This window comes from Eumetopias jubatus, unplaced genomic scaffold, assembly GCF_037043125.1.
Source record: "Eumetopias jubatus isolate StellerSeaLion01/CBP00866 unplaced genomic scaffold, mEumJub1_p1.0 scaffold_2, whole genome shotgun sequence".
In the NCBI taxonomy this organism is placed as follows: domain Eukaryota; kingdom Metazoa; phylum Chordata; class Mammalia; order Carnivora; family Otariidae; genus Eumetopias; species Eumetopias jubatus.
This window is the reverse complement of record NW_028274808.1, coordinates 146,199,845-146,214,442: the sequence shown is the minus strand read 5'-3', so window position 1 is coordinate 146,214,442 and position 14,598 is coordinate 146,199,845. Positions and strand designations below refer to the sequence as shown.

Genomic DNA, 14,598 nt, shown 5'->3' with positions numbered 1-14,598 from the left:
TATGTTTTGATGTAGACTCTCTTTCAGGTATGTCTTTGCATCTAATTTGTATGAATCTGACTGTATGAATGAAACAGAGTGGACAATTTATCAAGACTGGCATGACTGGATGAATCAACAGTTTGGCCAAAGCCTTGAACTGGATGGAATCATTTATCTTCGAGCCACTCCAGAGGTGAGACTCAATAAAAATTTGCTTGCTAGGGCGCCTGGGTAGCTCAATCAGTTAAACGTCTATCTTTGGCTCAGGTCATGATTCCAGAATCCCAGGATCGAGCCCGGAGTCAGGCTCCCTACTCAGCCAGGCTCCCTGCTCAGTGGGGAGTCTGCTTCTCCCTCTCCTTTTGCCCCTCCCCCTGTGCATGCTCTCTCTCTTGCTCACTCTCTAAAATAAATAAAATCTTCAAAAAAAAAAGTGTTTTAAAAAAATTTGCTTGCTCCATTGACAATTTAAAGTAATATTTAGAAGTCCTTTTAGTGGTATGCAGTGAAGGCATTTTAGTTTAACTCCACTCCCTACTCTCTACTCCCCACATCCAAATTAGAAACTCAAACTGTATAGATAGAAGTATTCTCTTTTCCCAGCAAAGAAGAAACCCAGATTTGGCAAGTTGCTCTGTTAGGCCCTTCTCTGTGCTTCCTCAGTTTTGTTCTTCATTATTTCTTCCCAACTTCTGCAAGGTCTCTTATCTATCACAGCTAGGTTAAAAAATTTGCTCAAGCAACTCCTAGAATATAGGCTTCTTGGTGTGAGACCGGGTATTTTAATTACTGTTGAATTTCCATTGCCTAGAACAGGGCCTACGTACATAGTAGGAACTCAGCAAAATTTGTGAATGAATCTCAAAGCTGATGAAAGTCCATTTCAAGAAATCTTTTATGTTTGTTCATGGGTCGGACTGGATGGCAGCCTCAGTTGAGAAGAGACTTAGAGGACCCTTACCATTTTCAGTTAAGGGAGCTTACTTGTGCCTTTCGTGATAGGTTATAACATAGCCATTCTTTTTTTTTTTTTTTTTTTTAGGATTTTATTTATTTATTTCAGAGAGAGAGACAGAGATAGCAAGAGAGAGCACGAGCAGGGAAGAGAGGGAGAAGCAGTTGCCCTGCTGAGCAGGGAGACCGATGCAGGGTTCCATCCTAGGACCCCTGGGATCATGACCTGAGCTAAAGGCAGATGCTTAACGAGCTGAGCCACCCAGGTGCCCCCATTCTTGTTTATATATGAAATTATGTAATGAATCCAGGAAGTAGATTCCTTTCATAAAGCTAACCTAAATAAGAGCTTACTCTATTAACAAATTTCTGGTTTTCGTGCTTACATTCCAGTTTTTCTATGTTTTTTATTCCTATGTCTTCCCTAAGCCACAAAGTAGGCTCTGATGAATATAAATGTCATGACTTTTAGCCTGAAAGAATACTGTGTTGTTATTGAAGCTGAATTTTCAAAGAAACTAGGTTTCAGATTCCAAGTGATGATTTTGTTCTTCTTTTTAATATCAAGGAAGCCAGAATTAACAATAATTTTGAAATTCACTTATTTATTTTTTGAAAAGAATTTTTTGTTTTTAATTAAGAAAATAGTAAATGCAAATGTAGAACATAAAGAATACTAATAATTTCATTTTGCTAGAAAATATAGCCAGTATCTTAAAGTTTATAAACACAAAACTTTGATTTCATCAATATTATTTGTAATATCTTTTAATTGCAGGATCATTTAAGTATTTGAAAAGAGGATTTATGGGCGCCTGGGTGGCTCAGATAGTTAAGCGTCTGCCTTCAGCTCAGGTCATGATCCCAGGGTCCTGGGATCGAGTCCTGCATCGGGCTCCCTGCTCAGAGGGGATCCTGCTTCTCCCTCTGCCTCTCTCTCTCTCTCTCTCTGTCTCTCATGAATAAATAAATAAAATCTTAAAAAAAAAAAGAGGATTTATAATAAATTTTGCAGCACAGTTTGGTATATTGAACTTTTTACTGAACTTACTTTACAGTATTTTTCAAGTATGGATCCCATAAGTTTATAGACTGAAAGTACTACTACTTGGTTTAGAGACACCAAATGGTTGAAAAGCATAAGGAGGGAAAAATGAACTATTTCAACTTTCTAGAAGGAATAAATGGAGATTTTGGCTAGCATAACTAAAGAAATACTAGAGAAAAAAAATTTAATGGCCGCAGACAAGAATAATTGTTCCTTGCCCCAACCCCTTTCTTATTGTTTGCTTTTAGAAATGCTTGAATAGAATATATTTACGAGGAAGAAATGAAGAACAAGGCATTCCTCTTGAATATTTAGAGAAGCTTCACTATAAGCATGAGAGCTGGCTACTGCATAGAACACTGAAGTAAGACTTCCTTATTCTTATTTACTATTTATTTTAAAGACCTTATCAAATTTTAATCTAAACATGTACAGATTTTCATTTTCAGCCATTTTTATTTTGAACTAGTATTATAGGATCTCCCAGAATTGGGTATTGTAATGAGATCCTATTTTCTTAAAATTTTTATAGCTGATCTCCTCCAGTGGTATTGACAGCATGATATATGGAATTTAAGTGATGAAGTAGGAAATATATATGTGTGCAGATATATTAGGTACTCACTTTCAGAGAGAATTTAAGATAAGATACTTCAGATTTATTTTTTAGATCAAGTCTTGGGAAGTAGTATAGCACAGTTATTAAGAGCATGGACTTTGTTGTCATTTGTCAGATCTTGGGTCAAATCCAGGTTTGTTGGTGTGTAACCTTAGGCATGCATCCCTTGAGCCTCAGAGTGACCTTCCTGAGCTTTAGTTTTCTCATCTTCAAAATGCAAACATTCCTTACTTTAGGGGAAGTTTTTGGTTTTTGAGAAGAATTACATGTCACAATGCCTAACTTTATATACTTTATACTTGAGATTTTTAGATATTAGTATTATTATATAGTAGTAAGTCTAGGGGAGAAAGAAGGGGCTTCCAGATAAAGTACTTGCTGGATAAATTTAATGTAAAATGATTGACAACATTTGATTTCCCAGAGATAGTATAAGAGTGAGTTTTTAGTGTTTGTCTTTATTTATTGCTTTTTCTAATTATTTTTTTCCATCTCTCTTTTTAAAATAGAACCAACTTTGATTTTCTACAAGAAATCCCTATTTTAACACTGGATATTAATGAAGACTTTAAAGACAAACACGACGGTCTGATTGAAAAGGTAGATTTATACAAAGACTATACACTAATATTTGTTTTGTTTTATCTAGAAAAGTGTGGTAACTTGTGAGAAAACAATTTTCTAACAAAAGAATACATAAAATTACAGTAAGAAATAGTTAAGAGCTTTAGAGGGGTTTAGACCTCAGATAATAACCCTAACTTTAAATTCTAGCTTTGTGGCCTTACCTAGAATGGGGAGGTTCTTTTCTCCTTTAGTCCCTTTATCTGTAATATGGGGATAATCACATTAACCGAAGTTCTTACTCACCCCCTTCCCTTCTTCCCCTCTTCCTTCTCTCACCAATCTTTAGGTATTTGAATAATAAACTACTTGTGAAATTAAATTCATCTTTTTCAACTAAATTCAGTATGGAAGATATTTGAAGTTGTAGGATAAAGATTTCATCCATTTTTATATTAGCTAAAGTCTTTTTTTTTTTTTTTAAGATTTTATTTATTTATTTGACAGAGAGAGAGACACAGCGAGAACAGGAACACAAGCAGGGGGAGTGGGAGAGGGAGAAGCAGGCTTCCCGCTGAGCAGGGAGCCCGATGCGGGGCTCGATCCCAGGACCCCGGGATCATGACCTGAGCCGAAGGCAGATGCTTAATGACTGAGCCACCCAGGCGCCCTATTAGCTGAAGTCTTGAGATTAAAGGATTTTTAGTTCTGACTTTTATGTGGGACCTTGTCAATGAAGAATTGGCATTGCCTGATCATTGAGTTATTGTCCTAATCAGAGTTAATCTATCATCTACGTATTTGGGAGCTGATTACATTCTGTTAGTGAATGGTGCTTGTACTGATAAAGGGACTGGGAGAAAACCTATTGATGTACACTTGAGAGAGAATAGTAATGAGAATTGTATAATAAATATCCCGCTATCCATGTTAATTAACTTAGTGGTGATCCAAGATCTAAAATCGAAGCCACATTTTTTTGGTTTGTTTAGTTTTAAGAGAAATTTGATTTTTTTTTTCTCCTTCATAAAATGCCTGCTATTTACTGTAACAGAAACCTGATACTCATAACGGATATATCTCAAGAATTTTGAAAATCTCAACATTTATTATTAAATACTCTGTAGCATATAGTTGTTTTTCTCAGGCTAGAAATAAAGTAAAGCATATCTGGAAAATTCAGATGACGTCTTCATACCATAATGATGTTAAAAATATAGGATATAGGGGCGCCTGGGTGGCACAGTCAGTTAAGCGTCTGCCTTCGGCTCAGGTCATGATCCCAGGGTCCTGGGATGGAGTCCTGCATCCAGATCCCTGCTTGACAGGGAGGCTGCTTCTTCTCTTTCCCTGCTCATGCTTGCTCTCTCTCTCTCTCTCTCTCTCTCTCTCGCTCGCTCGCTGTCTCTCTCTCAAATAAATAAAACTTTAAAAAAATTTAAAAAAATAGGATATAATTCATTCGTAATACTATGAAAATAAATGAAATAAAATTAAATCAGCCATTGTAATACTAACAGCCAACCAACATTTTTAACTGAGTTGAATCTATAAAACCACTGTTTAATTTTATCTAACACTTCTGTTTTAACTAAGAATAGTCTTTAAATGATATTGTTTACTTTTACTTTCATTAATAATGCTGGTAGTTGGCTTTCTTTTTCTTATTGAAATCCATAACTGACATACAATGTTATATATAGTTTTAGGTGTACAACATATTGATTCCACAATTCTATATGTTATGCAATGCTTACCACCATAAGCGTAGTCACCATCTGTCACCAGGTAACATTATTACAGTAGTTATTTTTTAGGTATTTCTTTAGGTATTTTTACAAGGCAGTAATCTTCGTTTCTTCTGAAGAAGTACTGTGTCATCTAGAATTTATGGAGAACAGAATCTTTTTGCATTGTGATGTTGGTCAGTTGGTTAGGTTCATTCACAACTTATATGACGTTTCCTTGCATATTAACATCACAGATTTGTATACATGAATCAAATTTGTGCTTCAGAAAAATTACAAAGTTTACATGTCTGGACCTTCAGAGTTGTTTAAATCATAACAATTACTTACGTTTTTGGTGCTAAAGCTGTATGTCAGTGGTCTATGTTATTATAAAGAGATAATGAAATTGTGTTAAGGCTGTTACAGAACTGTATCAATCTTAGATGTAAACTTAATAACTCCTGTAATGACATTTTGGGTCATTTATCTTTTTCTTTTTTAAGATTTTATTTATTTATTGACAGAGAGAGAGACAGCAAGAGCAGGAACACAAGCAGGGGCAGAGGGAGAGGGAGAAGCAGGCTTCCCGCAGAGCAGGGAGCACGATGTGGGGCTCAATCCCAGGACCCTGAGATCAGGACTTGAGCCAAAGGCAGACACTTAACGACTGAGCCGCCCAGGCGCCCCTAGGTCATTTATCTTTTACTACTGAAGTACTAATATATCTTTTGAAAATAAATGCTGTGGCTTTGTGATGGAGTTACTTATACAGTTTGGGTCTTCAGCTGTTCTATACTATTAAATAGAGATGAAAATTAGACATTTCCGATTAGTCAAGGAATTACATTAATATTTATTTCCTCCCCTCAGGTCAAAGAATTTTTGAGCACTTTGTGATTTTGCTGAAGACTACAGGCAACCAAATGATTCCAGCTTTGTGTATCTTCGTAGCTCAATATTGATACAAGTCTCTAGAAAACCCAGGTTTTTTACCATTTTTGTTCCAAGAAAAAAATTGTTTTGATGAATTCTATATAAAAGTTCACGAGCAGTTTCTTTTCTTTTATGCTTTAAAAAAAATTAAGACATCTAATTATCTCTCACAACATCTAGAGGTAGATGGTTCCAGAGTAAGTACTGGCTAAATTACACCATAAAGGACCCAGCCTCCTTCTGTTTTCCCCTCCATTATTCTCCTCAGCGGGCTGTCTGCCCATCCCCCCCTTGCTTCTTATTTCACTGGTGACCAGTTTCTTAACTGGGAGCTTTAATATTACATGTAAATGGTAATGTGACTCGTGTAAATTAGTGTACCTATTACAAGCTGAAAAGCGGGATTTAAGGAATCCCTAAAAAAGGATTATGAAGTTTTATTTTAAATACTTTTGATCAAGTGTCTCCCCTTCCATCTTAATTTATGTGGAAGATAAGACCAGTTTAGTATTTAATTACTTCATTGATATTTATGAATGTGTCTATAACTCATTAATAAAGGAGCAGGTCAGACTTTGTTCCCATTTTGTAATGGCATAACTTACCAGTATTTAATCTTTTTTTCCTGCTCTTGTTTCCACATTTGTGGTATGGGTGAGACTGCATCTTTTTGCATGGGATTTTAGAGGATTAAAGATGAAATGATAACTTAAAATGTTTCTGTACTTAAAAGATAAATGAGTTTAAAGTTTCAATTTATATGGAGCTTAAAATAGCTACCTACTTTCTCTCAGACCATTCTTTTAGAATGGAATATTACTCTTATAGTTAAAAGATGGTTTAAATTATGATTGTCTTTAACTCATTTGAGGTGAAAGTATAGTTTTCCCTAAATTTCTTCCCATTTTTATCAGTAAAAATTTAGTGGAACAGAACAAGGGATAAGTTTTTCTATTTTATTTTTTGTTGACCCTGTGCTGGGAATGAGTAGTTTTTCTTTCCCTTTATACTTGGTCAGAAGTCAAAACAGAAACTGAAGACAAGATCGATTATCTTCTTAGCAGTGCAGTCTCTTTTATCCCAGCTCTTACTTCCTGCCCTTACTTTCTTACTCTCTGGATTAATTAGGCAGCCTGCTATTTTCTTCTTCTTCTTCTTTTTTTTTTTTTTTTAGTTTTTATTTATTTATTTTTTTAGTAATCTCTATACTCAACATGGGTCTCCAACTCGCAACACCAAGATCAAGAGTGCATGCCCTTCTGACTGAGCCAGCCAGGCACCCTGGCAGCCTGCTGTTTGAAAGTTTAAATGAAAGTCACACATTTCTGCTTTGAGAGCATCATGATCACTCATCGTTTCACGGTTTCCTTTGCTTCTCTGTAGGGTTATACCTTAGGGTTTTTTCCTCCTCCTCTAAATTACTGATAAAAATCATCTTGTTTTATATGTTCTGTATCTTGAAAGCATTATCATTTTTTGTTAAGTATATATAAGGAAATATAATAGTAAAGAAGACAAGGAGGTAGAATAGTTGTAATTTTTTAAAAATCTGCATGGATTCATTTTAGGTCTGTAGATAAAGTTTTTTTTCAAGTTTATTTAGTTAAGGTGTGTAGTGTTTTTTTCTATGTATTTAACCTTTCTACTTGACATTTTGGAAAAATTCTGTTTTTGGAAAATGAGGGGAAGAGTCACTTTGACTATGAAACTCGTTTTCCTTTTTAAAATGGCATTTTTTGTTTTGGTTTTTTAATAATCAAGGATGATAATTTTGTAGGTTAAACATTGGGATGCACTGATCTTTTGAAAGGGAGACTTTGTCTCAAGTTCTACACTCACCATGAATATTGAAACTCTCTCATGATATTGTGTGGGGTTTTTTTGTTTGTGTTTGATACAAATGAATTTACTTACTAAATATTAGCTTAATAAATAAGTATAAATCTCATGAACTGTGATAGAGCTATACCCATTGAAATGATTATCTTTTTAAAATTAAAATTCTACTTTTGAAGAAAAAAATTATGAATATAAAAAGGTGACAGTGGTTTAAATAACATTGAATCTGTTTTAAGTGAAGACATAATTTAGAGATTTTTAGTAACCTCTAGAAATGTTTAACTTAATGCCTTTTTTAAATCTGTAGAATTGAATAAAAGCTTAAAAAATTTGTTTGTTATGACTCAAAAGATGTAGCATTGGGTGGGTCAAGAGTATTGAGCCTAGTGGTCTGAATTATCTCTTTGGATCCTATTTCCCATATTAGATCATCTTACATCAGACTGTATGTACTAATTTTTATAGTTGACTCTTTTAAGAAGGTAATTTTAATTGTGCATTCCCTCATCAGAATATTTTCATCTTCTATGTCTGAAACTTTGAGCACTGTATACTGAACTGCCTAGAAATTAGGTCTGTCATATTTTAAAGGACACAGAGTCCCAAAGTATTTTTTATAGAGAGATGTAAATTTTATTACCTCCAGAAATGCTAAACCAGATTACAGACCTTATTTGGATTTTATCAGTCTCTCTCTTGTTTAACTTTTTAAAATAGACTTTATTTTTTAGAGCAGTTTTAGGTTCACAGCAAAATTAAGTAGGAAGTACAGTTCCCATATACTCTTTTCTCCCATATTTGTACGGCCTTTTCCACTATCAACATCCCCCACCAGAGTGGTACACTTGTTTTAATCAATGAACCCACATCGTCACATTATCACTCAAAGTCCATAGTTTACATTAAGGTTTATTCAGTGTTGTGCATTTGTGGGTTTTGACAAATGAATAATCACATATATCCACCACTGTAGTATCATACAAAATAGTTTTATGGCCCCCCCAAATCCTCTGTGTTCTGTTCATCACCCCCACTCAACCTCTGGCTACCACTAATCTTTTTATTGTCTGCATAGTTTTGCCTTTTCCAGAAAGTCATTTAGTTGGAAGCATTCAGTATGTTGCCTTTTCAAATTGGCTTCCACTTAGTAATTTGCATTTAGTTTCTTCCATGGCTTCTTTTCATGGCTTGATAGCTTGTTCTTTTTTTTTAAACACTGAATAATCCATTGTCTCCATGTACCATCGTTATCCACTCCCCTGCTGAAGGACATCTTGGTTGCTTCCAAGTTTTGGCAGTTATGAATAAAGCTGCTATAAACATCTGTGTGTGGATTTTTGTGTGGACAAAAGTTTTGAGGTCACTTGGGTGAATATCAAGGAGTGCAATTGCTGGATTGTATGGTAAGAGTGTGTTTAGGTTTTTAAGAAACTTCGTAACTGTCTCCCAGAATGGTTGTATCATTTTGCTATCTTACTCGTAATGAATGTGAATTCCTGTTGCCTCACAACCTTGCCAGTACTTGGTGTTATCAGTGGTTTGGATTTTGGCCATGCTAATAGGTATATGGTTGTATCTCGTTTTAATTTGCAGTTTCCTAATGACATTATATTAACCATCTTTTCATATGTTTATTTGCCATCTGTATATCTTTGCTGAGGTGTCTTTTAAGATCTTTTGCCCATTTTTAATTGGGTTCATTTTCTTATTGAGTTTTAAGAGTTCTTTGTATACTTTAGATAACAGTCCTTTATCAGATGTGTCATTTGCAAATACTTTCTCCCAGTCCGTGGTTTATCTTACCCTCTTGACATTGTTTTTCACAGAGCAGAAATTTTTAATTTTAGTGAAGTCCAGCTTATTAATTATTTCTCTTATGGATTATATCTTATGTTGCTTCTTTTTTGTTGTTGTTGTTGTTGTTGTTTTTTTTGTCCTATAACTTGTGTTGTTTCTAAAAAATCATTGCCGTACCCAAGGTCATCTAGGGTTTCTCCTGTGTTATCTTCTAGGACTTTTAGAACTACGCATTTTACATTTAGGTCTATGATCCATTTTGAGTTAATTTTGTGAAGGGTGTAGGGTCAACGTCTGGATTCCTCTTTTTGTTTGTGGATGTCCGGTTGTTCCAGCACCATTTGTTGGAAAGATAATTGCTTCACTGTCCGGCCTTTGCTCCTTTGTTGAAGATCACTTGACTATGTATACATTGATCTCTTTGTCTGTTCTTTTGCCATACTGTCTTGATTAGCTTTATATTAAGTCTTGAAGATGGATAATTTTGTGTTTCCTAGAGGCCTGAGCTACTTAGGTTTAGTAATACTTTGGAGGCTTTTTGAGGCTATCCTAACAAGGTTTTGGTTTTTTTTTTCAAGTATTTATTTGTATGATGAATTTTTTTCTCATCTTCAGTTAGTTGAATTAATATTTTTCCTTATCCTATATAGTTCCTTCAATGTTGTCATTAATTATAAAGTATATTAGTCCTGAGATTAGTAATGCCAAATCCAGTCTTCCCCCATAAGAACTGTTCAATTAATAACTTTTTGCCATAATATGTCTTGGAAAGTTATATCACTTTACAGACAATCACCCTTTTTGCTCTTTGGGTACAAAGACTTTCTCTACACCAAAATACACTAAACAAGTATGCAGTAAAAATCAATATTTAAGCCATTACCATCTCAGACAAAAACATACTAATTTACTTAACACTTTCTATACCGAGGTTATCATTTTGAAAACATGAATTATGCATCAGGTTATTTTGCTTTGCATAAGTATGTCAAATGAGAGGAATGAAGAGGTTGCATCTTCTAGGACTCTAGTCTGTTATGTGCAGATGGCATTTCCATGTGTTTTGAAGTTCCCTAAAGGGTTGTTGTTGTTGTGTTATAAGTTAATTTTAAGTGCAGTTTGAATCATTAGTCCCCAAAAGGGTGGAAAATTGGTGGGAAGACATGCTACAGAAAGCAGAATTTATCTTCCAAAGAATGATTTCTTTATTCTTCTCCTCCACTAACCACCATCCACTATCAAGTTTTCCACCTTGGCAAGTATAATAAGCCTTTTTTACAATATATTTTACATATAATCCATATTGTTTATTGCTTATAAATTTGTTCTTATTCAGTTGATGCTTTTTTGGTATCTTGGTATATAATACCATGTAATCTTGGTATATAATATCATGTATTCTTGGTATATGATATAATGTGTCCTACTAAAATTAATGAGAAAAGTTTTCATTTAAAAACTTTTTACTTAGTGACAGTGCTTTCAGCAATACAGACGGTGAGGGATAGGTGTGGAATTCGAGGAAGTTTTACCTACTCCCTTGCCTGGTATTTTAAATATTGAATAAGTTTTACCCCCACCATTTTTTAGATTATTGTGGCTATGGCTCTATAAATGTATGTTTCTTGACTTAAGTGGGCTCCACGCCCAATGTTGGAGCCCAATGCGGGGCTTGAACTCATAACCCTGAGATCAAGACCTGAGCTGAGATCAAGAGTTGGACACTTAACCAACTGAGCCACTTCAGATGCCCTGAGTTATAAATTCTTAATACGATATTGATATTCTCAGAATATATCAATAAGAAGTGGTTCAGGGATTTCACAAAAAATTAACACCCAAGTTCTGCTTTGGCAGATTTTAAATTGATAGTGAAGTGTTTTTTTTTTTAAAGAGCCAAGACCATCCTTAAGGAAGTTTAATAGCAGTACGGATATCCTTTGAATTTATTTAGTTTTAGTTCTATGCCTAGTATATGAAAAGTACTATACTAATCAGTGTCCACTGCACTAGAATAAAAGGTGACAATTAGAAGTCAAACTAGGTAACAGTACTTTGGCTTTTGGTTTGGTTTTTATGATGAGCTTAAAAATGTTTTATATGTAGACTAGTAAGTACCATAAGTAAGATAAAAGTACCATATAATATTATTATAAAATCTTTTCATATAACCGTCTTCTAGCCTCACAAGTGTGTAGAAGACAGAATTTATCACCATTTCACGGATGTGAGAGCCTAAGGGATTTCTCAAGATCCCACAAAAATTAATAAATCTGAAACAAGAACCCAAATATTTGACTCTAGCATATAGGTTCATTTTAGTCAACAGTGACTCTATTTTTACCTCTGCTTTTTTTTTTTTTAAACATCTGCTCTTTGTATCTAAGGTTATTTTTATTTTCTTCCTTAATTCTGGGCAGTATTTAATGCCTGTTTCTAATAGCAATTAAAAATAAAAATTTGATAACAAAAGTAGTTAATAAAGCCCATGATTATTTCATAGTTAAACCAGTAGTTATAGTCATTTGCCACATGAGGTCATTATATACTTGATTCTTTCCTCTCTCTGGCGATAATCCAAGCAAAATTATTTTGATGGTGAGTCCTTGGACAAAGATAGGAGTTGATGAGAGGTCTTTTTTATTGCCAGAGCAAAAGCATTAATTGATTAATAAATACTTAATTGAGTGATATTTTATATGTTCAAATGTTGGGGGAAGAAATGTACTTCTGGATTAAATATAGGCAATCAAAAGGCTTTATAGAATTATTTTACTATAAGGAAGTCTGCCATACAACTACCTGCTGCTTCTCTAAGTATTCGATTGAGGAATACCAATTTTTTTTTTTAATGGGATAGTACTTGGTTAGATAATTATGCTTAACAGGTTGACAGGGAATTTAATTTTCTAATGTTTACTCATTAGACTTTATATTAAGAGCTGTCTTGCCAAGCTGTTTACCATTTATTTAGCAATTGTATATACGAAGAAACTTACATTTATTTTTACTATACTATGGAACTACACGGAGCTCAGACAGATGATTATTTTTCCAGGAAGAAAGATTTACTTAACAAAACTAAAGCCAAGAAAGTGATTGGGTAACAGAGGTAGTCAAAACCTGACCTTTGATTGACCCTGCTTCTGAGATGTATTACCTTTTTTTTTTTTTAATATTTTTATTTATTTGAGAGAGAGAGAGCACATTGTACGCATGCAGCGGAGGAAGGGCAGAGAGAGAGAGAATCTCCATCAGACTCCACATTGAGTGCAGAGCCTGATGCAGGCTGGATCTCACAACCTTGGGATCATGACCTGAGCTGAAATCAGGAGTTGGTTGCTTAACCGAGCCACGCAGGTGCCCTGAGACATATCACCTCTTAATGCTTTTTTTTTTTTTTTAAAGATTTTATTTATTTGAGAGAGAGAAAATGAGAGAGAGAGCACGAGAGGGGGGAGGGTCAGAGGGAGAAGCAGACTCCCTGCTGAGCAGGGAGCCCGATGTGGGACTACATCCTGGGACTACAGGATCATGACCTGAGTCGAAATGTAGGACTCGATCCTGGGACTCCAGGATCATGACCTGAGCCAAAGGCAGTAGTTTAACCAGCTGAGCCACCCAGGCGCCCCTGACCTCTTAATGTTAATTGGCATCACTTCAAAATGTTGGTGGTGATGCTGGTGTTTGGGTACACATATATCTATATGTGTATGTAGGCACTGTTTTTTACCATCATTGCTTGTTTAAAACTAAGAAGGTTTATTCAAAGGTAAAGCATCTCTTAAAACTGCCATTTTGTCCTTGCTGTTACGGTCAGCTAGAGTGGAATCACTTTATGTTAAAAGAGTAAATTAGGAAATTGGCTAATGTTGTAAAACAATGTATGCTCCACTTGGCACAGAAATGCTATTTTGTTATGTTATACAATGCTTAGAATACTAGCTATCAAATCTGACTTGGGAACAGAATAGCCAATATAGGCATAAGTTATTATTTTGTTGATGGTTGACATGAACTGGTTGCTGGGTTAATTAATGAAATAAATCTGTTAAGTATGGTAACTAACTTAACAGACTGACCTTAAACAGACAATTGAATATTGTCCTCTTCAGAGTAGTTACCTTCAGAGACTATATGTTTATTTCAAAGATTCTGTCATTATTCAAAACATTCTTAGATCTGAGTTTAGAATCTGAGTCAGATATTTCAAAAATATGATTCAGGTTCTTTTTTTGTGACTGGATATAATGTGTTTGTTTGATGACCATAAATCATTTAGTTACAGTTCAGTGAATAAAATGGGTAGTAAAACTGGAAAAAAGCTGCTTTGGGCCATAAAAGAAGGTAATAGTAAGACACTTAGATCTCTTGTTAAGCTTATGAAATATATGTGAATGAAATTCATACGTTTTTTGCTAATTCAAATGTTTTGACTAATGGCAGACTAAACTGAACATATAACCTCTTGGTATGGTTACTTCGAAGGCACTACTAAGTATAGAAGGTTCTGGTATAATTTTTAAAAAATACACCAAAACATTGTGTTCTGTTATGTTTCCATCTGGTACATACCAACAGTCATTATTAAGTAAGAATTTATTTATAATATTTTTAACATCACAGAGTTAGTATTGGTCAACAGTACAGGCTCCAGGGGTGCCTGGGTGGCTCAGTCGTTAAGCATCTGCCTTCAGCTCAGGTCATGATCCCAGAGTCCTGGGATCGAGTCCTGCATTGGGCTCCCTGCTCAGTGGGGAGTCTGCTTCTCCCCCTGCCTCTACTGCTCCCCCTGCTTGTGCTATCTCATTCTCTCTGTCAAATAAATAAAAAAAAAGCTTAAAAAAAAAAAAAAAAGAATACAGCCTCCAAAGACAGAGTGCTGGCTTCAAATCCTGACCCTGCCACTTACTGTCTAGTTTTGGGCAAGCCATTATAACCTTGGGCAAGTAATGTATTTTAATTTCCTTATCTAAGAGGGACACAAGTAATGGTACGCACCTATAAAGTTGTGTAACTTTAATGTGTAGTATATATAAAGCGTTTAGAACAATTCTCAATAAATGTTAGCCATTACTATTATTTCTTTTCATTCAGTGTGTTGGTGACTGAAAGCACCTGGAGAATTGAAA

The 14,598-nt window shown here is 34.8% G+C and overlaps 1 protein-coding gene across 1 annotated transcript in view; it reads left to right on the top strand.

Annotated features, from left to right (window-relative positions):
• DCK (deoxycytidine kinase) overlaps nucleotides 1-8,959 on the top strand; it is a 31,841-nt gene extending 22,882 nt beyond the window's left edge. The window contains exons 4-7 of the mRNA XM_028100755.2: nucleotides 28-175; nucleotides 2,233-2,348; nucleotides 3,113-3,203; nucleotides 5,768-8,959. Of these exons, the coding sequence (XP_027956556.1) occupies nucleotides 28-175; nucleotides 2,233-2,348; nucleotides 3,113-3,203; nucleotides 5,768-5,794 (382 nt within the window). The 3' untranslated portion in view covers nucleotides 5,795-8,959. The remainder of the gene's footprint in view (nucleotides 1-27; nucleotides 176-2,232; nucleotides 2,349-3,112; nucleotides 3,204-5,767) is intronic.
• Nucleotides 8,960-14,598: the final 5,639 nt, after the last annotated feature.